At 36.2% G+C, this 27,934-nt stretch overlaps 2 protein-coding genes across 14 annotated transcripts in view; one reads left to right on the top strand and one right to left on the bottom strand.

Annotated features, from left to right (window-relative positions):
* The window catches only part of LOC116180511 (dystonin), a 39,577-nt gene extending 31,669 nt beyond the window's left edge, over nt 1-7,908 (top strand). For 6 of the 13 annotated variants that reach the window (XM_031500540.1, XM_031500598.1, XM_031500557.1 and 3 more), the window contains 7 exons: nt 1,536-1,794; nt 1,844-2,012; nt 2,117-2,176; nt 2,362-2,457; nt 2,598-2,642; nt 7,312-7,368; nt 7,521-7,908. In XM_031500540.1, the coding sequence (XP_031356400.1) occupies nt 1,536-1,794; nt 1,844-2,012; nt 2,117-2,176; nt 2,362-2,457; nt 2,598-2,642; nt 7,312-7,368; nt 7,521-7,671 (837 nt within the window). In that variant the 3' untranslated portion in view covers nt 7,672-7,908. Of the gene's footprint in view, nt 1-1,280; nt 1,343-1,535; nt 1,795-1,843; nt 2,013-2,116; nt 2,177-2,361; nt 2,458-2,597; nt 2,643-7,311; nt 7,369-7,520 lie in introns of those variants that run through there. The other 7 variants (XM_031500573.1, XM_031500589.1, XM_031500581.1 and 4 more) reach the window with 7 other exon arrangements.
* Nucleotides 7,909-25,360: 17,452 nt separating this feature from the next.
* LOC116160375 lies at nt 25,361-26,108 on the bottom strand. Its single transcript, XM_031473564.1, has 3 exons — nt 26,058-26,108; nt 25,941-26,009; nt 25,361-25,886 (listed from the first exon to the last, which is right to left on the bottom strand). The coding sequence occupies exons 2-3, from the start codon at nt 25,983-25,985 to the stop codon at nt 25,461-25,463; spliced, it is 471 nt and encodes a 156-aa protein (XP_031329424.1). The 5' UTR covers nt 25,986-26,009; nt 26,058-26,108; the 3' UTR covers nt 25,361-25,460.
* Between the last annotated feature and the right edge of the window lie 1,826 nt (nt 26,109-27,934).

Below are 27,934 nucleotides of genomic sequence, written 5' to 3'. Positions count from 1 at the left end.
AAAACATTACGCAATGTTAGTTAACATGCCAATTTACAGACCTCAGATGTATTCAAAAGCTCCGATTTTTTAAGACTTATTCTATTATTGAAAATGGAACCTTAACATTAAATAATTAGAATAAGAATAACATTTATGGCTACCATTGTGACAAAAGAAACATATTTAGAGAAGTAGGATGATGCATTTCCGGAAGTATATTATCAAATTGCTGTATTTTCTTATTTGTATTTTTTATTTTGGAGAATGAAGGGTTCTTGAATGTGCAGTTAGTGTATGAAATGGAGCAATTATCATGTTGTCACACACAATGCTCTTCAGATGCAACTAAATTCCAGTGTTGATATGATCATTTAGTATAAAATGCTATGGTTTTCTGGGAAAACTCTCGTAACAGCAATTCCACATTATTAGTAGTATTATTATTATTAGCAAATTAGCAAGACGTTGTTGTTTTGATGGGGACGAGATCTGTAGTTTCTACTTTCAAAACTGTTGGGCATTATAATTTATTTTGGGAAATGTCTGTACATATATTTCTAAACTAAATAAACAATACATCAATGGTTGGATGGACTCCTTTGTCTCTTAATATAGTACAACCTTTATAGGAGAATATTACCTTTGTAGGTATTACCAGGTTTTTATAATACTTGGGTGTTATCTGTTTTACTTGAACCACTTATTGAGCATTACACCAGTATTTAACATTTTTATTATTTATGTTTTTTGTGTTGTAATGACTGATTATTTAAGTCTGTTCTAGACTGTTAAATTTCTACAAGTAAATTACTGCAGAAATACATGGAAAGAACGCTTATCATGTATTTTTTCTATCTAGACAAAAACGTGCAATCTGCCGTCTTAAAAACTAAACAGTACGTCCAACATTTAATACAATAGCTGGCATGTCTAGATATAAAAATACAAGATATCCTCTTTACATGTGTCTAAACATGGATTTACTAGTAAAAACCAAATGAATTTTGGGCAGTAATGATAAAAAAACCAGTTATCAGTATCTAATGGCAGTTGCAATTATAAACTATAAGGAAGGTAAAAAAGTATAGCTTTTTGTGCAGTTGCTGTTTGCAATCCTTTAGGGGCATATATGCAAAATCTACACTTTCTTTCTATGTATTAGCATAGCGTTGTGTATTGTTTTCGATAAAGGATGTAATTATAAAAACCCCTGAATGAATGTGGAATAAGTACCAGTTAAATACTCAGTTCTTTCATCTGATGTATTTTTATGGTACTATTTTGATTGCTTGATTTAGTTGCGGTTATTGGGCCAATGACTGACCATCACAAATTGCTATACCTTTCGCAAGTGCCGATGGTAGGTATAAAGGACCATTTATGGTAATGTATGGTTAATATTCCTTATATTAAATAAATTAACAAAGTAATCACTTTATTATGGAATCTTGTTAAGGTAAGGAAGGTTGAAGGTAAGTGCATTTTTGAGTTTTCAAATATTTGTTGAAGTCAAGTTTTTGTGGGTAGATAGGTAATATGTCTTTCATTGTTAGGTACGAGAACGTTCCGTCAGATCTACGCCCATGAGTTCAGGCGGTCCAACGAGAGCGTCAAAGTCCTCTTTGGGTACACCTGAATCTCTCTCAGATACGGAAGGGCCTTCACTTCGTACACCTAGAAAACCTTCGTATAGGTCTACACTTACACCAGGAGGTTCAAGACCTAGTTCACGACCCGCATCACGAACCGGCAGTCGACCTAGTAGTAAACCTCCTTCTAGACATGGCTCTAATTTATCTCTCGACAGTACTGGTACGAACTATGCCGCATGCGTAGACATAATTAAAACATTGGTTTTTAGACGATGGTACACCGTCGAGAATACCAACCCGTCGTACTCCAATGTCAGGTCGAAACACACTGACGGTAACGACAACAACCCCAAGGAAAACGACGCCACTTAACGGCCTCTCCTCTTCAAGACCACGAACGCCCACAGGTCTTCTCACTCCAACTAGTCCCGCTGGAAAGTAAGTTACAGTCACTAATACAGTAACATAGATGAATGATTGAAACTTGCATAATGCATAAGCAGCATCACTAATGAATTAATTCAATTTCTAACACTTATTAGATCGTCTGGCATACCCCGAGCATCAAGCATACCAACGTTATTAAACACTGCTGTTTCAAGGTAATCTTAACAACATTAATTCTTGATTTAACGGTGGCGGGCGAGCAGAGGTGGGCAATGGGAAGTATTTAAATACTTGAATTGCTCTTACAGTATTCAAATACTAATAGTGCCTGCTTTGCAGTGTGGTTTATTGCATTAACTGTATGTCGATTGTAATAATAATTTTGTCTATTACTGGGTAGGTCACGTATTCCTGTTTATGTGGGACCGGATGAAGGTGATACTGAATTAGAATCACCTTCCACAACGAGCTCATGTTCTTACTCATTCTCTTCTGGGTAGGGGTAAATTAGTAGTTTGATTGCATGAGCTTATCAGCTTTGAAATTCTTGAATAGCTTAAGAGATTGGCTTTTTGTTGTGTACTGTCAAGTGAAAAATTATTAACTTTTGTATGTTGTTCTTTTAAAACTAACAAGGTCAAAGTCTTTGGGAAGTAAATCGAGGATACCTGTCTCCAATAGGTAACTTATTTGTGAGGATTTTTTGGTTAAGTGGATTAGTTTCAGTGTGTGTTTTTTTTTTATTTTGTCTTATTTACTGTGTGAGTAGATAGTTTTGGGATTATGTCTAATATGTGTAAAATTTCATCTTTCTGGGGTAAGCATTCTTTTGGAACATTCAGAAAGTGAATACAAACGTTTTCAAAAATATTGCAAGTCAACCATACATTTCACCCATAAGTAAAGTACTGTATTGTGCTGAAACAAAATTCCTGTTTTTTTTTGGTCTGACTGTAAATATTCTCATGTGGTGAAAGGTTGAAGTGAAAAACTAAATGATGTAGAAAGAATGCTTAACAAGAAAGTAAACATTAAAATCGAAGATGACATTGTTGAAAGTATCCATACTTTCTCATCCACAGTTTCTGACACATAATTTGCTAAAAATATGATCTGTATTAATCACCAATTACAGAAACCATGAACTATGAAGAACAACTCTGTAACGAATACATCTACAGTCTAAACCTAACTTTGTATTATTATTATTATTTTCGGAGGTGGTCTTCTATTAGATCCCTGTACCGCGGCCTTTGGACTCATTGTACCCCTTAGTCTCACTCCCTTATAAGAAAACTAGAATTCTCCTGGGAGCAGCATCTTGCAGCATTCCCAGATGCATCTTCATTCACCAAGGAACATGTGCCTTGATTTGTTATATGCCTTACAGTGGAACAGCATGTGCAGTTTCTCTTTCTCGTGGGACTCATTTAGTGGAGGTGTCTTTTCATTTAACACTGATCTATTAAATGTTATATATCGCTCCTGCCAAACCTTACCAAATCTTTAGCTCTTTGGACCCAGGACCCAGGAAATCATGTTCTTCTAGTATTCTTCAATGGTTTTCATTTCATTTCCCACATTTCTATGTGCAATTCCACATATCAGGCAGGCGTTGATAGCAAAAATCGCTGCACGCGTGAGATCATGCGAGATCAGAACAGCACATCGTGAATGCGTTTGGTGACAGTAGTATGATTCTAAAGACATAAACGTCATAAACTTCTATACGTCAGTGGAGTTGCACATATTGCGCAGGTAACGTGAGTTTGCGTGATAGCACGTGACGTGACAGTCGTGTTTCCGTCTTAACCCTCCTTCCTTATGGCCATTTGCACCGACAAATTTAAGTGTAACTTAGCTTAAGCGTACCTTAAAATCCATGGCAACCATTGTCTCAATAATCGTTGCCAATAGATTTTAAGCTACGCTCCACTTAAATTTGTCTGTGCAAACGGCCATTAGTTTCCACTTTGAAAGCTCAGAGTGACAACTGTTCAGCCTAATTCTCCAATTGGTGTCCCATTTCAACAAAAAGATCTAAAATAGAAAATTCTGTCTGCTGAGATTTTCATTTGTCATGCCATCAATTTCCCCCTTGAGACTCACAGTGGCAAATGTTCAACCTAAATGGCCGGTTGCCAGTTGGTGTCTCATTTCTAAGACTCAGTACTGGGTATGCTTCACCATTTAAAAAGATCAAGCTGTAAATCTGTATCTGTATCTGAAATTTGAAAATAGGAAATTCTGTCTGCTAAGGTTCAATTTTCATTCGTCAGAAAAGAAATTGTGATAGAAGGTTTGGTGTACGTGTGACTGTAAAAGTGAGAACAGCGATCCATCTTAGAATCTACAGGTACAAAAAAGTGAAGGTAAATTGTTGTAAATTTTAAGTTTTACCTGTAAATTCTAAGATTGACGAATCTTCATACTTTTACAGTATACAGTGTGATTCAAATGCGAGGGTCACCATAGGGATCTCTGAAACTGTATAGGTAGGTAGTTTAAATTTGGCAAAATTGCAGTTTGATGCTTAACAAAATGCCGTTTTGAAACTGCAAAAATTCTGACTATTTTCGGAGATATCCTAAAAAAATCGAAATTTTACAAAATCGTTTTTATTTTTTACCGAAGTTATTTAAACAGATATTTCAAAATAAATGACACATTATTATGGCCACTTTTTAGCGCATTTTTGCAAATTTATTTGTAAAAAGTAGCTTTTAATCTCACTTTGGCTGGCTGGCTGGCAGCAAATGTGGGCGCGTAGAAGAACTCTTGTAGAAAGGCAACGGGTGTACGTGTATCTACAGGGCCGTGAAATTTGTCAACCTTAGGGACATGGCTACATGATGTGGGGTTGGCGACATCTGGGCGTCATCCTCGAGCGTAGTATACTAACGTGAAGGTTTTTCAGTTTTTTTCCTATCTTCTACTACAGTTTTGGTCCGATTCTTTTGAAATTGGTGTCGTCGGAAAGATGTTGTAAACGCGCACAACTCCTGCGTGGCGGAATTTTGTTTTTTGTCATAGGGGCGAAATTAACGACCTTTTGCGAGGCGGCGCGCGCGTCTTCGAGAAGTAGTCAGGCGCCTTTTACCTTCCGTTGCGAACTCACGCGGTTTAACGTTTCGTGAATCTCGAATCGCTGTCTCTCTTTCTCGTGTCGCCAATAGAAGTGAATTGCGAGTGAACGGGACGTCGGAAGTGGGTACCGTAAAAGAGAATGTGGTAGCCCGCGACACGATCTCACTGATGGTGGAGTCAAATCTTCAAACGCGAATTGCGGGTGAACGGGACGTCGGAAGGGGGTACCGTCAAAGGGAATGTGGTAGCCCCCGACACGATCTTCCTGATGGTGGAGTCAAATCTTCAAACGCGAATTGCGGGTGAACGGGACGTCGGAAGGGGTACCGTCAAAGGAAATGTGGTAGCCCCCGACACGATCTTCCTGATGGTGGAGTCAAATCTTCAAACGCGAATTGCTGGTGAACGGGACGTCGGAAGGAGGTACCGTCAAAGGGAATGTGGTAGCCCCCGACACGATCTTCCTGATGGTGGAGTCAAATCTTCAAACGCGAATTGCGGGTGAACGGGACGTCGGAAGTGGGTACCGTAAAGGGAATGTGGTAGCCCGCGACACGATCTCACTGATGGTGGAGTCAAATCTTCAATCGCGAATTGCGGGTGAACGGGACGTCGGAAGGGGGTACCGTCAAAGGAAATGTGGTAGCCCCCGACACGATCTTCCTGATGGTGGAGTCAAATCTTCAAACGCGAATTGCGGGTGAACGGGACGTCGGAAGGGGGTACCGTCAAAGGAAATGTGGTAGCCCCCGACACGATTTTCCTGATGGTGGAGTCAAATCTTCAAACGCGAATTGCGGGTGAACGGGACGTCGGAAGGAGGTACCGTCAAAGGGAATGTGGTAGCCCCCGACACGATCTTCCTGATGGTGGAGTCAAATCTTCAAACGCGAATTGCGGGTGAACGGGACGTCGGAAGTGGGTACCGTAAAAGGGAATGTGGTAGCCCGCGACACGATCTCACTGATGGTGGAGTCAAATCTTCAATCGCGAATTGCGGGTGAACGGGACGTCGGAAGGGGGTACCGTCAAAGGAAATGTGGTAGCCCCCGACACGATCTTCCTGATGGTGGAGTCAAATCTTCAAACGCGAATTGCGGGTGAACGAACGTCGGAAGTGGGTACCGTCAAAGGGAATGTGGTAGCCCCCGACACGATCTTCCTGATGGTGGAGTCAAATCTTCAAACACGAATTGCGGGTAAACGGGACGTCGGAAGGGGGTACCGTCAAAGGGAATGTGGTAGCCCCCGACACGATCTTACTGATGGTGGAGTCAAATCTTTAAAAGCGAATTGCGGGTGCACGAGGAAAGTGGGAAGCGGTTAGTGAATGTAGTAGCCTTCGACAAGATCTGTTATTGATGGTTGAGTCGAAAGTGGCTAATAGAATACTGATCTGCCACACAAAAATGCGCTGAAGTCCCTTCGATCTCAAACGAGGACTTTGATAATTTTTTTCCCTCTACGAGATGCTAAATTTTATGTCTGACGTTTTGTCTCTGGTTAACAATCATCAACTTTGTTTTTTCTTATGGAAGTCATTTTTACTTTTTGTGTTATTTGATAGTGCATTTTTTTCTGATTTCAAAAATGTAAACATCACTGTTTCTAAAAATTGTTAAATAATCTTCTTTTTTTGCCTGGCATACTTGGGTTGTGTATGTCGGTAGTTTTTTGCGTTTTACAATTAATAGCGCTATTTCTTGTTAAAAGATAGGGATATTTACATTTTTGAAATAAGAAAAAAATACACTATCAAATAACACAAAAAGTAAAAATGGCTTCCATAAGAAAAAACAAAGTTGGTGATGGTTAACCGCACCCAAAGGTCAGACTTAAAATTTAAAAGTAGCATCTTGTAGAGCGAAAAAAGTGCCCATAATTATGTGTCTTTTATTTTGAAACATCTTTTTAAATATCTTCGGCAAAAAATTCAAATGGGTTTGCAAAATGAAATAAATTTTTTTTAATGATATCTCTGAAAGTAGTCATAATTCTTTTAGTTTCCAAACTGCATTTTGTTCAGCATCAAAGTACGCAATTTTGCCACATTTAAACTACCTACCTATCTCTTACAGTTTCCGAGATCCCCATGGTGGCCCTCGAATTTGCATCAGCCTGTAATTGTCTCAACAGTCTGCCTTACATAAATTTACTTATTTTATTTACAAAAACGTTAAATCTGTAACATGTTTTGTATAATAGAGTAGATTTCTAACGCATATCTAATTTAATTAACTTGCATATTAATGTTTGTAATCAGGACGTTCAAGACGCCCGCAACACCTTCTAACGCTCCAACGCTCCGGACCGCCATGAGGTAATGTACCAAAAAATTAAATTTTACCTGCATTCACTTTTTAACAATGCAATGTCCCATCTGCGCTACAACAGCAGATTTTGTTTTGAATGTTTTAACACGGGTCACACTTTCTTGAAAGTCAAATTAAAACTGCACTTTCATATTTTAAGGACGAGGACACCTTCAGGATCTAACACACCAGTTCCCTCGGGAACGCAGACAGCAAGCTCAAGGCTTGTTAGGAAACCATCCGGAGCATCGGATACAACAAAACCGCAAACGAAAAGAGCGACAACACCGAAAGAACCGTTCCGACTTTAAGACATAAGTACTAACAGAAATATTCCATTCTAATAATGACTGACAATTAGCTAAGTTTTTAATTTATATATAATGTGCATATTTTTATATGTTACAAATGAATGATTTCGGCTTTATATTGCGGTATAGCAAAAATCGCCAGTTTTGTTTTACAGCAATTTAACGCGAAATGTATTTAATGCACTAAAAGTTCTCACTATACTGTTAATGGATTTGGAATCTTTTCTTTTCGATTAATTTTTTTTAATTGTTCTTTAGATATACGTAATACTTTAGTTGCCATAACTATTTTCAGTTGTTTTTTAGTATTTACAGAAGTTCTGTAAAATTGATTGGCTTAAAGGGACCATTTTTATAATTTTATTACCTACTAATGTCTAACACAGAATTATTTTTTGTTTACTTGACACTATGATATTATTAATGTTATTGAGTACTACGCAAATTTTGTTCTTTCAAAAAATCTATGCGCAATAGAAGTGAGGGCTTTTCTTTTACGATTTGTGCATCGTCAAGAAAGCCATTAAGTCAAAATGTATTTATTTCCATTGTATTTTCAATTTTTATTATGCTTGTATTTAAATATCTTGTTATTTAATAAAACTAAACTTTATTAATAGTGGAGTTTCCGATGAGTTGCTTAAGGGACAAGTTGTTTGGTGAGTATTTCTACTGGCACTGGGAAATTCAAAACTACTACAGCACTGGATTGAAGTAGTTTTGCGACCTGAGGAGGCAGTCATGCTAAATAACCTATTAAACAATAACAATTAGACATAATAATAAATGTCTGCGAGAATGAATGCCTCGTGAGAAGGAGCTCCAACCCTCATCCCAATTGTATCACAACTACTTGTGTAATTTTTGATTTTGCTGGTTGGTCTACCATGTTTCAGTTAAATTGAACTTTCAACGCGTGCCACAATGGGTATCTGGCCTGGCATGCACCCGGCCCGGGCAGTCCGAGTTTGATTCTTGCATACGAAACATTTTTTGTTTCACAAAGAATCCCATCCAATTTAGCAGAGTTGTAAAAGTAAACTGACACCAAAGAGTAGGGTACCCTTTGCTTCACAAAAATCAAAATCTACTCAAAATGCGCATGCCCATGTGAACGAAATTACTCTCTCTGTAAGCGCTCTCGAAATTAAAAGTAAGATGAAAGACGCCATTTTCCATGTTGTTACGTTCACTTTGAGCAAATGTAATAAAATTACATTGATATTCATTTTCATTTTGTGTCTTTTGTAGAATACACGAGCGTAATACGCGCATAGATAGCACACGGTAAGGTCGGGCAGAGTAGAGGTGTGTCCATTGTAATGATGCGAAATTTAATTCTTAATTTGACTCCTGTAGGAATCTGAAATTAATCTAAATTTCTATCAGGAGAGGGCGGTAGTTTCGGAGACGTCATGCTTGACATTCCCACCAGTAACATTACCATCACCATTACATTCCCACTTCCTTCCAAACACTATAAAAGTAGAAGCCGAACCAGAAAGAAGGTCTTAGATCTTTGCCCTGGTCCTAAGCACCACAGTCCCATTCCCGGAGTGGCGGTTGTAACACCACTCTCACCCTCACCAGTTACCTGTCCCTGAATTAGAGTCGGCGGTTGTAGGACTGTGCTCGTTCCCAGTTACCGTCCGTGAATTAAAAGTGTACGGCCGTATAGCCGTGCCATTCATTGAAGTTACCTGTCCCTGCATTAGAGATGACGGTTGTAGGACCGTGTCTCTACCAGTTACCTTCCGTGAATTAAAAGTGTATGGCCGTATAGCCGTGCCATTAATTGAAGTTACCTGTCTCTCCCATAAAAGACGAGATAAAAGATGTGACCGCGCTTTTCCCCAGTTACCGTCCGTGAATTAAGTTATACCTGTTGTAAAATTTCGGTAGACGCTGCGAATGTACATTCGCGCTCACCCGGAACAAGCCCTCCTGTAATTATACCCCGGATAAAGTTTTAGTTTGTCTTGTAACGTAAAACTTACTTGTTTTGTATGGATGCCGTTTAAAGTTAAATCATATCATTAATTGTCTTTGAAACTACTTGCCGGTTGTTTATATTGAAGGTTAACCCGATTAAACAAAACGACCAAAGAATGTCAACGGACCCGTTTGACACATTCTACTTGGGTCGCGTTCAACCAGTTTAGTTATTTTGTAAATATTTATCTTGTGTACATACAGGGTGTATCAGTAATATTGCGAAAAAATTCAGGGTGAGATTCCTTGCATAAAACTAAGAATAATAGTTCATATAAACATGTTTCCAAAAATGCCTCGTTTCCGAGATACAGGGCGTTGAATATTATGCAATTGAAAATAAAACTTTTTTGTTTCCTCTGCATAATCACTTGTCGGATCACTCTATCGAGAGTACCATTGACTTTTTATATGAAAGTCGTTACTTTACAGCGATTTGACAGTTGTTAGGTTTCTTTTTCAAAATGAATTACGCAAATAGTGAAATGTGCGATATGCATTTTTGTTACATGTTTATATGAACTTTTATTCTTATTTTTATGCAAGGAATCTCACCCTGAATTTTTTCGCAATATTAATGATACACCCTGTATATTTGTTTAATTATATTTTCTTGTATTATAACAAGGTTTAGTTTATTAAAAGTGGGGACCTGATATCTCCGGCTGTAAAGCTACGCAGCATCTCCCGGTGAACCTGAACCATAGGCAACCAACCATACAGTTTTGTATGGGTGAACCGGAGGAGGTTTAGGAAAGGGAGATTTTTGGAGGTCCTTGGGTTACCAATAGGCCAAGGGTGGCCTGTAACTACTAGGACCGTTACACCGTGTGAATATCAGGGTTCTTTTAGACTAGCAAAAATAAACAAAAGGGAAAGGTAGTAAAGTAAACCGTCTAGGCGCCACTGACTTAGTCTTGAGTAACTTCCAAAAGAGAGGGGAGAATACTTACCAAAAGGGGGGAAACAAGGGATCCTAAAGAATAAAATACTTGATGGGATAGAACATAAACAATAATTGACGTCAATCAATGGTGATGATCTCAAAAATATTACACATACGAGGATGTCACTATAATATATAGATCTGCTATGTCAATATTTGAATTCAGATTAATTTTTAGTAAAAGGGGATCAAACACGTAGTCGGAGAAAATATTAATATCAAAAAGGGCTTCCGCAGAAAACATAGGAGTCGACAAAAAATAAAAATTATCTTTGAACTTCGGGTCGCAAACTGTTGAGCTCAAGAGAGCGCGTTTTGCAAATCTGTAACTAATCCTAACGATGGGACATATGATCCGAAATCGATCGCCATAGAAAAATTTTAATTAATAACCTTAGTTCAATTACATTTCTCCTACAATATATAAATTAATATGGCTGGTCATTGATAGATGACTCTAGTTACGTTCAAGAAAATTCTTCTGTAAAAATCGCACACTATGCTTTCTACGTGTTCACTATCTGCTCTGAACTCGCCTCTACCTTATCTCTACCCGTTTTTTTTTTATTGTGGACGCTCTAGAAATGTACGTTGGTGTAGAAAGGCGCAAAAGGCTTCTCCTACAGCTCTTATGATTCATGACCATTACGAGCGCTTGCATAGATTTTGTGTGTTTAGGCAACACACACATCAGTTGTTACATACAATACAGTGATATTTATTAAGAAGTAGGTAGTCATAGGAATTTACTGTATTTCCCTATCTACTTTTAAAAGACAAAATATCTATAAGCGCCTAATTTTATGCAACCAAAATAACTTCATAAAACAAATACCTACAGATCTGGCTGTCATTAATTAATTAATATTTGAATATTACACGCTCAAAGAAGAACCATCATCGTCATCATCACCAGATGATTTCATATTTATAGCGGCACTATGCCATGTAAACGACGACGACAAAAAAGAAAGCGGACGAGTACAATTAATTTTTCTATTCTTTCTCCGTCCATAGAGAATCTACTAACACACGCAAGCTCAACATAGAAGATAAATAAATGCTTTTCACAAGCCGCAGCACCACGCAGATCTGCTTCGCTCCTCGATTCCCACTTATCCGTCTACACATAAAAATAAAAATAAAATAAAAATAAAATAAAAATAAAATAAAAATAAAATAAAAATAAAATAAAAATAAAATAAAAATAAAATAAAAATAAATAAAATAAAAATAAAAATAAAAATAAAAAAAAAATAAAATAAAAATAAAATAAAAATAAAATAAAAATAAAATAAAAATAAAATAAAAATAAAATAAAAATAAAATAAAAATAAAATAAAAATAAAATAAAAAGTCACTGTCACTGAACTATAAGTAAAGGAACGCCCGCTCCGTCGGCCAGCGATCCGAGAGAGAGGACCACAAGGGGGATCTCTGTCCTACTCTCGCGCATGCATAGAATAGAGCACCCTATTTGATACGTTTTGAATTTATATTAATGATCAGTTTCCTAATGAGTGACAGTGACAGAAATCCTCCTTGCACTATCTCTTTCGGCGCGCTACGTTTCTATGGCAGAGACTGCCAGTGCGCGTTCCAGTTTAATTATATTTCACTGATTCGAGTATAACGTCAATATAATATATGATTTTTTCTCCAACCACCTGAATAAGACGCTATTTTGTGACAGTGTTCGGTACGTAAAATTGACGTTTTGCGGATTAATCGCTTTCACCATGGCAACTGTACAAAAAGTGGATACTTTTGGTCCTAGTACCAAAAAGAAATTGACCTTGAAAGTTGGCCAATTAAAAAATTACAATCACGGAGATATGTCACATTGACATCGTTTTACATTGCAGGTTGTAAGATATTTCTATACATACAAATCAAATATTTTTGCATATTCAATGCAAATAATGCTGTTACCTATACGTATGTACATGTATTGAAAATGATTTACGCTCGCTATTTTTATTTAAACCATGTGTACAAGTTACATAGGTATTCGGTGAACGTAATTTTAATACGTATGCAACCCGCCGTCGGGCGTAACGCCATCTACTTCAGGCCCATTGCACTATTATCTGTCATTTTGAATTCAAAATTTGAAAAAGTTAATTGCAATTAATTTTAATTAAAAAACTGTATGGTAAGTTTTTTATTTCAATACAAAATATAACAATATTAATTGTGTATACAATAAAATGACTGAAACTGATAGCGACATGGATTGCACTCCGCCAGAGATTATAGAAACGGCAGAACATGCTACCTTAGATTGCTCCCTACAAAGTCGCGAGAGGTGAGAAGTAAGAAGTAAGAACGAATAGGTTATAAGTTAAACCTAAAAACTAGAGTGGCATGACACGTGAGGACAAGAAAGCAAAAGTTCTCATACTAGTAGTGAAACTGTGACTGAATCTAAATTCGAATATAATTTGAAGTAAAGGGGGTTGGAGAAAAAATTGTATGTTTTATTCGTACAAAAAATGCGTTTTCGGGACTCGGAAGGTTGCTGGACTCCGCTAACGCGTCGTCCAGCAACTATCTTCCTCGTCTCGAAAACTGCCATTTTTTGTACTAATGAAACAAATAACTATTATTTTACTTCTTATTTTTAAGTTATATTGCAGGTATAATAAATAAATACTATAAGAAACACGTGTACAATTGGTCTTTAAAAGTACTTGCAACGTTTAAAGGCACTCCGCTGTGAGCCATGCCTTTAAACTCGTTGCTTGTCTCTTGATATACTGGGAATGATTTTGAAATGATAAATCATATTTCGATAGGTAGGTACATAAAGACGCATAGTGTGATACTTAGATACCCTAAAATAAAGATTAGCGCTAATTAATAAAATTTCACGGTTCATGATCTCTTCTATTACATACTCCATCTTAGAGTTCATATTTCAAGCTAGGAAATTGCCGAAAAAAGATGCGTCATCTATTTCAAATTTCATTTCAGATTCATTGTGTGTTGCGTATTCTCTGCCCTAACTCATAACTTTTGGGCACAAGATTTACTTATATCGAAAAAACTACTGCGAATCGGCTGGTATTTATTAATAAAATTGTGGAATCGCATTTACCGATTTACAGATTTTTCTATTGAAAAGTCTGTGTGGTTTTCCAGCCATAAAGCTCTCCCCCTTCCCTCAAATGAAAGCGAAATGTGCATTTCCACTACAATGTCTATGATTAATTAAGGTATGTAATTTACGAGTCAAACATTTCTACAGACTTTATATGGTAATCTTTGCTTCTCAATACCGAAATTACTGCAGTTTTTAATCAAAATTATTGTTTAAGTTATATAGGTACTTATTTTTAAAAATAATTTATTTCTTGCTATGAGCGACATTTCAAATAATCAAGTATGTAGGTTTGGGCGTGCGGAACAATGCAAAAAGTTTATTTCATTTCTCATCCATCATCACACTTGTATGTTTATAAAAACTCTCCGAACACCTACATAATGTTAAAATATTCTTTATTTATTTTATTTTCACGGCTGATCAGTTTAAAAATAATCACATAAATAATACAATTCATTGTGAATTACCTAAATAAAAAACTTGTAGGGATCCGTCCCTAAAATAAAAGGATACGTGTAGTAATATACAGCGAAAAGCCGTCTTTACATTTTATGAAAACTGCCCTCGTTTACACACATGTTGTATAGTGGAACAGCTAATAAAAAAGGGACGTTTTGCAGTTGAAACTTTCAATGGCAAGCTGTGCTTGTCAAAAATGGGTCATTATTGCAAAATAGATCTCCAAATTACTCCCTAATAATACAAGTATAGGTAATACAAATCCTTTGAAGCTGAAGGTAATTTAAAAATGTTCGGACACCTGCGAACAGTAGCAAAAACTAACCTCGATTTTATCTATAGGTACTATGGAAGGTAATGCTAAAAATGAGGGACGACAAATTAAATGTTTGCGTTACCTCAGTTTCATTAACAAGCGAGGGAAGAAAAACACGTTAAAAGGTCATTACTTAAAAAAAAGAAGCATGTGGTTTCATAAACAATCAATTATAACGGTTTATACGGATAGTGATAGCGAGGATGCCTGTTACCGTCAACTGTTGAAACCGTCGCGGTGCGCTGACAGAGCTTTTCAGGCGTCTGGAAAACGACGCTGGAAAGTAGGTATCAGTCGATTGTTCTTCGTCAGTATGTAAAGGCGGTGAGTGTTTGGTGATTTTCACGACGAGATATAATATAATAAAGGTAGGATTACGATTTTTAATTTTTTTGCGGAAAAGTAATCGGATGTGAGCTATGATCAACATTTGTTTAGTGTAGTGTAAATTGAGTTTCTAGCGAAGAACGTGGAAAACTTTTCCCAAGTTGGCGAAAAGTTCAATTATACGATTGTTTTCAATTTTGAAGATGTTTGCGCGTGTAAGGAAAAAGTTTGCAATGAGAAATGAAGGAGATACGATCGTACCTATTACATAAAACTCAAACTAAAATTGTAATATTGATTTATTTCGTTTCACTTACTAACCTAATAGCTATTTGAATACTAAACATTTATTTCTACGAACGTCTATTTCCGGTTTTATATTATCCAACTTAGTTAAGCTTTAATCGATCATCGTGGTCACTAATCACTGTCAAAATACGCACGTTTTTTAATTAAAGAGCGCGTTTGATAAATGAATAAAACTTTGTATTACGAAATAATACAGTAGGTATAATTAGCAAATTTCGTCTACGAACAAATTGCTTAAAGTTAACTGACAAAGGTAAATTCATTTATCTTGAAAGTTTTTCGTAACTTCAAAGTACAGGGGCAGACGTGGAATTAGGTACCAGGACTTAGAACGTGGTTTATGCATCAGAGGTCTCAGTTACGATAATAAAGGAAATCTTTGAGACGGCTTGCAGGAAAAGTCATATCGCGAAATATTGTTAATTTGGTCATTTTCGATGTCTTATACTGTATCTCTGGTGACCAAAGAATTCCAGTTCCACCATTAATTTTTAGGTTCGTTGTCGTTTTAAAAGATGTTGGAAACATATTTGACATTCGTATCTTTGTAAAGCTTCTTTGATCACACTTTCAAGCAAAAGTCTAAAAAAAGTAAGAGGTCACTTTAACTTTATGCCATAGTTCATTTTCTGCAATAGAAATGTGACTGTTCTGTAGGTATTTCATCTCTATGGGAACGCTGTTGTTTCTAGTTTCAAAGCGATTGATGAGTATGGGGCAATGCATAAACATATTTACCATATTTTGCTATTAACTGCAAATGATTGCTTGACTAAAAAAATGAACAACTGTTGTATCTGCACTATTTTCAGATAACCTTCGAAAAAAAGTCATAAGGGTTTGAAGTTTGGAGCTTGTTTTGTGATAAAAAAGGAGATAATTTTTTTTGGACCCGTAAAGTTGAACCGTTTCCGAGATCTCACGATTTCTGAAAAAAACACCTCTTTTTCAAGGGGATGAAAAATCTATTTTTTTCATCGTACAAAGGTACGCGGAGTAGCAAAATTTTCGGGAAGATTTATATTTTAATAAACAAACAAAAATTATTCCTGTAGCAAAAATTCGAGAAAATCGCTAAAAACTGGAAAAACAGTTTTAAGATATACACGGTTTTTGCCATGATAAATCAACGTGTTGGATGTTAATAAAGATTTTTTCGAAATCTGTCTTCTTGCTTCTCTTTAATGTTTGCTTAAATATTCTCTATTGTTATCTTATATTCAACTGTTTTAGTTAAAACATCTTTATTATTTCTTTTTTCTGCATTTTTACCGCAATAAAAGCAATTCGAAATAAAATCGAATTATCTTACTTCCTGAACAATTTTTTATTCCCTGATTTTTCTTCCTGCGTGTTTTATATCTGATGCATTTGTGTTGGGCCTGTTGATAAACTTGCAAAATCTGCAATAAGAACGTTAGTCGTGAGGATTTTGATCATAATTCCTGGAAATTAACGATCAACAGGGCCAGCGTAATCGCATCAGCTGTAAAACAGGCAGGAAGAAGTGTTAGTGAACAAAAACAAATTGTTCAGGAAGCAAAAGAATTCGATTTGACTTCGAATGCTTTTATTGCGGCAAAAATGCAGAAAAAAGAAATAATTAAAGATGTTTTAATTAAGGCAGTTGGACACTAGGAATCAAAAGAAAATATTTTAGCAACATTAAAGAGGAGAGAGAGGACAAATTTCAAAAACTTGTTATTAGCGCGGATCCATTACGTTAATTTTGTTGCAAAAAAAGCTATTTACCTACTATGTCAAAAACGGTATATTATCTTAAAACTGTTCCCCCAGTTTTTGCCGCTGTTCTTAAAATTTTTCTGTTGGTTCAACTTTACGGGCCCAAAAAATTGTCTCCTTTTTTATCATCAAACAAGCTATCTTTACTCCAAATTTCAAACCCCTATGACTTTTTTTTTCGTAAAAATAAGAATAAAAATCGAAAAAAAAGGTTTTTCCGGTTTTTCTAGGAAAATTGGAGGTTATGTGTAAATAGTGTAGACACAACAGTTATTAATTTTTTTATTTTCTATAACTTTTATATTGAACATTTTCGCCTAAAATTGTTAGTTTTGCCACAAATTTCAAAATACCAGTTTCCACCCCTTTCAACCCCCGTGATTTCACCCGCGGAGAAATTCAGCTGTTTTAATTATTTTTCCCCATCTTCTAATCATTTCACCAGCATGAAAAACCCGGTTTGAACTAGTAACTAATTGAAACTTTGACATAAGCCTGGCGTCGCCGCCTCTCCCAGGATTTAGTCAACTGTCGTGAGGATGCGTCCCTGGTAGACACTATCAGGAACGTTTCTCCACTACTTTGTTGCCATCGCGCTGGGCCGCGACATATGCCAAACAATGTGGTGGAGTTTGTGGATTGGGAGTGGGGGGGGGGGCTCACTGGGTGTTATCCGATCCGAACGGGTACGGCCACAGCTTCGCCACTGGTATTCTTCCTTAGAGGGAACTCTGCTTTCTAGTGCTAGCTTCTTCTCCGGGCGTTCATTTGTTTCCTCTGTTCTTCCCCTTTTTTTTGTAAAAAAATATTTTATAGCCTGGACTAGAGATGGAGAAGTTTAAGTAAAGAGAACCTACCTTATAATATATATAATATTATAACTAAATCTACTACTACTACTACTAAATCGGTCTCATTGTGGGAGATGTCATTATAGTCGCAGTTTTTTATGTAAGTGCTTACTGTAGATTTTTGTCTATTATACTATAAACAGTAATAAAGTTCACCAAAGTGACTCGCAAATAGAAAACAAACACCGAATTATGTGCCTTTATAACCAAGATAATATCCCCATTTGAAGAATATAGCCGAACGATTCATTTTCGGCATTTTCTTGAATGAAAACATCTTGTTATTATAACTACTGTAGTAGAAGTTAAGAAAGACAATTTTAGTTAAGTACTTGCGCAAAACTAATGCGTGCACTTAGATTTAGATGTAAATTTGAAGTTAAAGGGAGAGTTAAAGTTTTAGTTTTTACCTACTTGAGTTTCCATTGTTCCCTTTCTTCACTACCTGACAACTCCTAAAATTAAAGGTAAGATTATTAGATTTAAAATTAAGATACAATCCGCTCATTTACAAATATAGTGAATGGAAAACAAATATATACCTTTATATCTATTACTTGTATTATGTAGTTACGTTTGTTATGTAATTTATAATAGGTACTTCAAATAAGTTTCCATGTTTGTTGTTTTTTGTGTGTTATTTGAAATTCATAATATTTGGAACTAATAACCATTTTCAGATAACCAAGAAAGTTTCGTTTTTAACAATCCTGCCATCTTTTGTTCACCATGGGAACCTAGATGTCTGCAATAAAATATTATAAAATATAATAATATTGCAAATAATATTTAGTCAGACGGACATCTTTAATCGTTAATTCGTTTGCTTAATTCCCACCCTACAAATCAAATTCCCACAAAGAACCAACATATGCTATGCTATTAACCCGACCTGGGGTCTGATGGAACAATTTTCGACAATGAACTAAAAACATAAGCTAAAAATCTGCTCCATAATGGAGCCTCCATTGAGCTATCGTTGCACAACCCTTATCCTCTGGGAATAGTTAGAAGGGCCTAAGCAATTCCGATTCCACTTCCACTATTCATCTGTCGATTAGCAATAATTGACAAAGTTGTTTGTTAGTTACAGCTAAATAACAGTTGACAAATCTAAAAATTTAGAAAATGATCTCTATACCAAGAAGTATTTTTCGCTTTGCTGCTTTACATGTTATTAATTTTTATACCTTCATAGTGCAGTGAGTGTAAACGAGCGATACTAAATATAGATTACAAACTCATTAGTTGTGCACAACTTTTACTGTAATGAGGTGAGCTTCAGAAGGTTGCATAAAAGAACGATTTACTGTCACCGCTTTGTACACGTTTTAAGGCGTCAATAAAAATGCAGCGAGCTCATAAACCGTATCATATTTAATTAAAACGGCGAGTACCGATATATTACACTCTTCTCTGTAATGAATTGCGATGCATTTCATCGTTGTAATGAATTTCTCAGTTTTTTTGAAGTAAAGTTATGAGTTATGAAATGAGTTGCCTTGCACTGATATATTTTCGATCTTAAAAGCTGGTAAAGTTGGGCGCCAAATAAATACTGCTGTGTGCAACGGTGTGTCGTCAACTACACTAACTATAAAACACCTCACCAACTAGCTAAAAAAAAATCATAATAATGACTCCAAATTAATAATTTAGATGGCTCAGTAGTCTTAACCACCTTAAATAAAAGAAAATCTGAACATGAGTTTCTCTGTTTTGCGTTTATAATGACAGTATTCCGACATCAAAAACAGTGCTGGAATGAGTTTCATTCCAACACTATTTTTGGTAACTACCTATTTTCCACAACTGACAGATTTTTAAGAACATTTGGTATTCAGTGGTTGGCATGCTCGTCTAAATCATCCACGCTGATCATATACGCGTATGTTCAATTCAAAGTTCTGCCTGGATGATTTAGACGTTAATACTTATCTCAACGGTTTAGTAAAATGTGGACTAATTTCACTTATTGTTATAACATTATGTTACAGTTATTTACGATACGGGTAATTGAAATCATTAGGTATTGAAAATTCAGTGTAGGTACTTAGAGAAATCCCCATTTAATACAAATGAGGTTTTATAACCTAACAAAATTACAAAACTAATCTTTGTCACTAAATGTACAATTATTATAAACTTTTAGAATACCTAATTGTGGAATTATTGCCTGGTAGCAAATTAAGAACAGTCTCTTCTGCTAACTGTCGAAGTTCTGGAGGAGTGGAAGGAAGAATTTCTTCGCACATTATTCACTTTTTATTGAAAAAACTAAAATATACTGCACAAATTCGTATTTGACGCGCTTGTTAAATTTTTTCAAAATGTAGGGTAGCCAACTTAATTTCTTTATTGAAAAATTGTTGGTGTTGCCAACTTAATTTCTTTATTGAAATATTTATTACAGAAATGTCAGAATTGTTAATTTTTTTAATACAATTAAAATGCTCAACAGAGAAAATAGTATAAAGCATATGTTGCAGAAGGCCTTTCTAGCACTCGTTCATTCGAACCTTCGCCGCGAACTCGTGCTAGAATATAGCGCCTTCTGCAACTTATGCTTTAATATACTATTCTATCTGGATCGTAAAATGGATTTAAATAAACCGATACAACGAAATATCGAAGGATCCTCAGTATTACAATAACTTTTAACGATAATTAATCCTCAGTATTACAATAACTTTTAACGATAATTTATTTTAATGTTACAAAATACATCAAATTCGTGTCTTGGCCATTGAGATAATGCTCTTAATCTTGTTTTGATCAAAATCCATGTGGTCGCCAAAAATAGATCAAATTCATGTTTTGATCATTGAGATAATGCTCTTGGTCTTTTTCCCAACGTTCTTGGTGCATAAATAACGATTTTGACATGTTTTGATCAAAATCCATGTGGTCGCCAGAAATGCATCAAATTTATGTCTTGAGCATTGAAATAATGCCCCTAGTCTTTTTCTCGACGATCTTGGTGCATAAATAACGATTTTGATTATTTTGATCAAAACCCATATGGCAATAATTTAACATTTTTGAATCACACACATGCGGTTATCAAATGTGCACGTGATGTACTCTTGCTGCATCAAGATAATGCGTTTGAAACCTTTTAAAACTCTAAATTCATGTATAAAGTGTAATTTTTGCTACATTTTGCTCTAAAACTTTCGACCTATACCACAGAGAAGAGTTATATTAAAGTATTACACATCTAAGAGTCATAGGGAATAATCTAGCGGAAGTCCCAACCCGATACATGACCTAGGGAATGAAATATGTTGATTTCTATTATATTGAGCCCGTAGTTTTTCCTGTTCCCGATTCACTCGAAGTCCTATAACTTTTGTTCCTATTGAACCAGCTTCCTGAAAATCAATAGCGTCCGTCCTTAATGTCCAAAGAACCCGTACACCAAATTTCAACTCAATCGGCCACTTTTAAAAAGAGTTAGAGCGCACACGGACGGACGGACGGACGGACGGACGACAATACAAAACTATAAAGGATCTGAGGATCCTTAATAAACACACAATTTAGTGCAGCGGAGAGAGCCGCGAAATCGTTCAAAAAATTTCTTCGGAGTAGAAACAATTGGGACCCACACCATTTTGTTCAGAAATGTTTGAACCTTCAGAATCTCGCTTTACGACATTTTCCCGTGGTCCTGACAAAAGTTATAGGCCGCTAAAGTTGAACTTTACTCATTTTCGCGCGCGCGCGACTAGACCACCGAAAGTATTTATTTTCTCAGCAACTAAGCGATATACATCAATAATTCCTTTTGTAAAATGAAAGTACATTTATAGCAGAATCTAAAACATTCATATTTACCTACCTTGTTATGCACAGTTTTTAGAAAAATGACCGTCAACTTCCAAAATTCGTGTAGCAGATGAAAAGTGCGCACTTTGAAGTCTCATAACTTTTTATTTCACGATATCGATTTCCAATATTTATAGCTCATTCGATGCTCCAAAGCATTGTGATTATTTTATTTTCTATAACATTACCGTGAATTTTTCACTTATAATTGCACAAGAGGTTTGTATTTTACCGAGTAAATTTGGGTTGTTTAGGTAATGAAAATTTGTTGCCTAGCAATTAGACAAGAAAAACTGTCAACTAATAAAAATGCGACACCGCAGGTGGAGCATTTTTAGGTTGACAGTTTTTCGAGTTCAATTGCTAAAAGGAAACAGATTTGAATTGCAACAACCCAAATTTACTCGGTTTAAATACAAACCTCGAGTGTAATTCGGCAGGACAATTTAACGAACAAGAAATTCACCAAACTAGTCAATTATTGACAGACGTCAAGCTAATCATATGGGAAAGGATAATGCGATAATTGGTTCGAAAATGAATAAGTGAAAAAACCACTAGTGCATTTGTCGCTGGAAAAGTTGCAGGTAACTTTTGCCGCTGTCAAAGTGACAATTACACTGCGGCTTATGCGATTTTTTATACATGAGTTGAATTGTCATAATAAAAAAGTTACGGTAATTTAAGTAAAAACCTACCGACCTCGCCGAGTTGGGAGTCGCGAGTGAGACGGAGAGGGAAGGATAGTCAGCAGCGTTCGCTAAACATTGCATTGTAAAATCTCAAACAATTCATTAACTCCATGTATCTCAGTTCTTTAGTGAAATATATAGGTACAAATACGTACCTTTCCCTGTAAATTTTGGGGGTTACTCCACATTAGGTATCTCTTGTGCTGTGCTGTATATTGCAAGATCAGCAGTGACAACGGTATGATTTTGTCCCAAAGATTCAGGCTTGTTTTTTGATTTCACTAGACGATTGGTTAGGATGGTATTGTAGCTCGCTGGTGGAGAATTCAAAAACGGCATACATATATTGAATAGTAGATACCGGAACTTACTTAGGATTATCAGCATGTACTTAGGCTGTTAAAGTCAGTTATCTGGTCGTTATCTAGTGATAGGTAAACGAGGAATTTGGATTTCTTCTGCCGATGTATCTCGCTTTTGAAAAAGGACTGTGCGTTGAATTTTTTTCGTCTGTTTCCACAGAAGATGGACTACTTATTCTTATTCTGTGACTGTTTCCTCATTGATGTCGAAGTTATTAATGCTCACTGTGATAAAATTATCATTTTTTATTTGACAAATTTTTGTGAAATGTAGGTAGACACCCTTAGCAGAACATGTAATATTGACGTTTACTGTGCTTGTTATGCCACTGTCGGAGAACATTTTCTGACCCGAAAGACCAATTTGCAAATGAGTGTAACTTGTGTTTGAAAAATGACCTTAAGAAAAACTGTTCAACAATTTTGTTCCGTATGTACCTACACAACAAATCCGTGGAATTTTGTCAATTTTCGTTGTCCGGCTAAGAATTGCAGTGGAATTATTTTTTTCGAATTTTCGTGATTTTTATATTCAAAAACCACCAGATACCAAATTTCGTCGAAATCAACATTTTTTCGCACCCCTATTGAGGGGTGTGTCCTTTTGTGGTAGGAATTTTGAAAAATTATTTGCAAAACCGGAAAGGGCATACAGCAAAACCTATTCAAAGACTTACCACCAGTCTCTGTAACTGTTCTTGAGAAAAAAATTAAAGGAGAAATGGAAACTTTACCACTTTTTTGAGGGTGGCTCATAAACGAATACATGGAGTTAATGAATTGTTTGAGATTTTACAATGCAACCCGGCGGAATGCATTTGTAAACGGCCTAAATAACTAGTTTTGGTATTCGGAGAGAAATTTCTTAGTAACGTAGAACATCTTACCTACGCATCGCTCCTTGTTGCGCGCACCCTGCTGACTATCCTTCCCTCTCCGTCTCACTCGCGACTCCCGACTCGGCCAGGTCGGTAGGTTTTTACTTAAATGACCGTAACTTTTTTATTATGAAAAATTCACGGTAATGTTATAGAAAATAAAATAATCACAATGCTTTGGAGCATCGAATGAGCTATAAATATTGGAAATCGATATCGTGAAATAAAAAGTTATGAGAGTTCAAAGTGCGCACTTTTCATCTGCTACACGAATTTTGGAAGTTGACGGTCATTTTTCTAAAAACTGTGCATAACAAGGTAGGTAAATATGAATGTTTTAGATTCTGCTATAAATGTACTTTCATTTTACAAAAGGAATTATTGATGTATATCGCTTAGTTGCTGAGAAAATAAATACTTTCGGTGGTCTAGTCGCGCGCGCGAAAATGAGTAAAGTTCAACTTTAGCGGCCTATAACTTTTGTCAGGACCACGGGAAAATGTCGTAAAGCGAGATTCTGAAGGTTCAAACATTTCTGAACAAAATGGTGTGGGTCCCAATTCTTTCTACTCCGAAAAAAAAACTACCTCAAATAAGCGAGTTAGCGCCGGCTCTCCGCTGCACTAATTATTTAATTGGCAAAGACAAAAAATTTATTTCAATCATACGTCAAAAACACCTGAAATTAAGAGGGGCACAAGCCCGTTACATTTATCGCACATGCAGGTGGTCGAGACAAATAAACAAAGAAAGTTTCTTTGTTTCTTAGCTGTTACTCCATAAATTCGATGAATTCAGAAAACCACGCACCTGGATAACACGTGCAAAATTAATTTAAGAATTTCTAAAATCGAGAAATGCGTTTCTTTCGATAGACACCAGTTCTTTTCGTATTTTTATCTTCGAATTGAAATCTAATCACAGCAGTAAGATCGTGACAAAGGACTAATCATCCTAAGTTCTACTTAAACCAAAAACGTATAGAGCAAGATTATTTGGCACCCCCAAGCCAACTCAGTTCAACGAAGGAACCAAGGGGTGAAAAACCTCACCGGAAAATCTCCCAAAGTTTGGGCGCGAGTACTACCTCTCGTCTTCTTCAACCTCCGGACCAAGAAAGAACGCGGCTACAGGCGTCACTCCAAGCAAGACTCTCTTGGGATACGATCTGACAAGTCCGACAGAGTGGCAAACGGGAACCCAAGAACCTCCACCCACTGGCGAAAACCGCCAGGAGGTCATGCTGCAGGTACATCGAAACCAACACCCCTACAGAAGGCGTTAAGCCAACTATGGTCCCGCGGTCACCCAGCACCAAGTAGGGAACTTCCACCCCACGCCCCACGGAAAAACCCCACACCATAGATGCGCTGACGAGCACACTAAGGTCCACATTCACGACCTGCGATCCGCACCACCTCCACCCGTTCCTGGTGGAGGCTCTGCGTAGGAAAGGCGAAGCGAGCCTCCTATTGGTCAACGCGGCTCGTCCAATCAAACACCACAGTGAGCCACCCGCCGGAAATATAAGCAGCGTCGAAACCTCCAAGAAGCTCAGTGGCGCTGGGAAAGTCTAATTTATAATATCGAGCAAACCGAAAGCGATCTCGGCATTGTTAGGGAACGCCCGTAGAGTTACCCCTTTAGGTGTACATTAGACAATTTTGTTGGATCATCTCTGGTGTGTTAAATTTTTGAAAAGAGAATATAGCATGTTATTTTTATAGGGGTGTTTATTACAAAAGCTTCTTTATAATGAATTAAGTGATTCAAAAAAATTGAAAAGGATTTAAAACAAATTAAAAAGATTTAAAAAATCAAAAACAAAGCTTTCCTTACATATTTTTGAATGAATATCTTTGTAATTTCTCGTCGTATCAACCTTCTAAAATATGGTTTTATTCAGATTACCGAAAAATATCACATAAACCAATTTAACTGTTAACCAAAACAAATAAATAATCAATAACTAACAACCTACTTTTCCTTCTCTACCAACTCCATCATACGCCTGTCAATACAATTTTGCATCTTCACCGCAGTTTGTCCATGTGATTCGCCTCCAGGAACATGTTTGCAATCTTCTATAGCGGCCGCCGCAATTTCCACTCCGATTGGACTGTCGTCATTGGGTCTTCCACCAAAATGCTTGCGCGGAAAGAACTGAATCGACTCCATAATGTTATCAAAATCCAAGATGCCCTTTTCGTTTTGGAAATTTCTCGCTTTCCAATAGCAATGCAAGTATGTGTTGAAAACGTCATCGTCTTCTGGAAGAAATCTGGAGGAATCGTCGGTGATGATGGATTCAATGTATGATTTGTCCAGTTTCAATTCTTGTATGCACTTTAATTCCTCTTCACAAAACCTTGACTCATCTTTCACCGGAACTGCTTCGGCTATCTAACAATGTAGGTAACTAAGAACAATGACAATTAAATAAATGCAAGTACTTACGTAATAAATGCAGAAAAGCAGACAAGCACCGCTTATAAATTTCATGTTGATGCGTGTGTCCAAGTACAGCTGTAAAACAATACTGTTGATACATCTTACGTGTTGCACATTTTATACCTCATAATGTGTGCCCTACATGTCGTATTTTTCTTTTATCTTTCAACCAAATTGGTAAAGTACCGCGGTTATTCCCATCGCACTAACCTTACCGACACAGACGTTCTACGAATACTGACTATTTACAACGGTAAATTTTTAAGTTTGACACTGATGAACTTAAGCGATAATAGCAAGTAAATTGCCAATGTGTGTAAATAAATAATAATGATATTTATATCTCTGGGCATTAAAAGATCGTGCGCGCCAATCTTTCAATTGTACTTCTCAGGACTGCTAATGTAGCGCTGATTGTATAATTTATTTAAACCGGGAAGTGCAAAATTAGGAACCCTATCATAATGCACAATAGTTACTATATCATTTTAGCTTTATGTGTAGCTCGGTTCATTAAACCGTAGCAAAATATATTAATTTATGATTATTTCCACACAGATTACATTTAAATTTAGTTCACTTTCGGAAACACCTATGCATTTGTGGGGATACCCCAATAGTTCTAAAAAGGTGGTGAAAACCCTTGAATAGGTAGTTTGGGAAGTACGACCCAAAAAGTTCCGAAGTTTTTCACTAATGTTTTTCTTCTCAGGATCCATAAAGAGATAACATAGAATTGAGAATTTGTATAAATATTTCTGAAATTCCTACCCCAAGATGGTGTACCCTTAACTTAACTGGGTTATGCCCGTTTGCACCGACAAATTTAAGCGGAGCTTAGCTTAAGCGTCCCTTAACATCCATGGCAACCATTGTCTCAATAATGTTGCCATGGATTTTAAGGGACGCTTAAGCTAAGCTCCTCTTAAATTTGTCGGTGCAAACGGGCATTAGTTACCAATTTCATTCATTCATTCATTTATTCGTTGCAATTTTACAATAATATGCGGTCCCACTAAGTCACAGACTTATCAGTGGGTACCGATCATATTGATATAAGAATTTCACATTTAGGTTCACAAAATGAAGTATACATTTGAGGGCGTTGTGAGGGGAAGTGCAATATCAGTACTTTAATAATTGCGGAGCATAGTTTTAAGTTGCTTTATAAACAATTGTCTATTCAATGAATTGTAGTCAAACGTAATTTCATATTATACAACCTCGGTATAGTGCATTTAAGTGTACGTTCGCCATAATTATTGTAAGATCGTGGTACTACCTACATATTTCGTGGTTCTGGTATGATATTGGTGTTCAATTGTTACCTTATATTGATCGTTCTCAAAATTACTAATTATATGGTACAGCTTATAAAACCCTACCGGCGTTAATGTGTCAATTTTGTCTAGTATATCGTGTTTGTTCATGTTTTGCTATATCATTTTTACCACCTTCATTTGTATTTTATTTAATTTATTTATGTAAATATCTTCCACGCAACCCCAATTTTGTATACCGTAACGAATTAAAGACTCAAAAAGCGTTTTATACACTAGACTCATTACCTCTACGCATAGCTGGGCAGAATACATTCAAAAAGTATTTGAATACTAAATAGTAAATACTTTACACCAATCAAAGGTATTTGAATACTAAATACTTTTACGTCCAGCACAAGCGAATACTAGATACAGATACATTGAAAAGTATTCAAATACTTTACAATGTATTCGAATACTTTCAAAGGTATTCGAATACTTTAAAAAGTATTCGAATACTTGTCACTCAAATACATTAAAAATTTAAAATAGTATACTAGATAAAAGGCGTAATACTACTTAAAAATTCAAGTTATACTTTGTATGGGGATAGATTTTATATTTCTTGTTTATATACAAATTTAATTGGTTTCTAGTCTATAACTTTTGATTGAGAAGTCTGATCGAAAAAGTACGAATTGTTTTGGATTCTACGCACCAAAATTAATAAGAAAAAGT

The sequence above is a fragment of the Photinus pyralis genome, unplaced genomic scaffold (genome assembly GCF_008802855.1).
Source record: "Photinus pyralis isolate 1611_PpyrPB1 unplaced genomic scaffold, Ppyr1.3 Ppyr1.4_LG1, whole genome shotgun sequence".
In the NCBI taxonomy this organism is placed as follows: domain Eukaryota; kingdom Metazoa; phylum Arthropoda; class Insecta; order Coleoptera; family Lampyridae; genus Photinus; species Photinus pyralis.
Note: the sequence above shows the minus strand (reverse complement) of the source record. Positions and strands in the feature narration are given on the sequence as shown.

What these genes read in the sequence shown, in the direction of transcription:
- LOC116160375 (XM_031473564.1), bottom strand. Translation starts at nt 25,985, where the DNA reads ATGAAATTTATAAGCGGTGCTTGTCTGCTTTTCTGCATTTATTAC. An exon ending in TGCTTTTCTGCATTTATTAC is followed by an intron (nt 25,887 to 25,940) that starts GTAAGTACTTGC and finishes CTACATTGTTAG; the next exon opens with ATAGCCGAAGCAGTTCCGGT.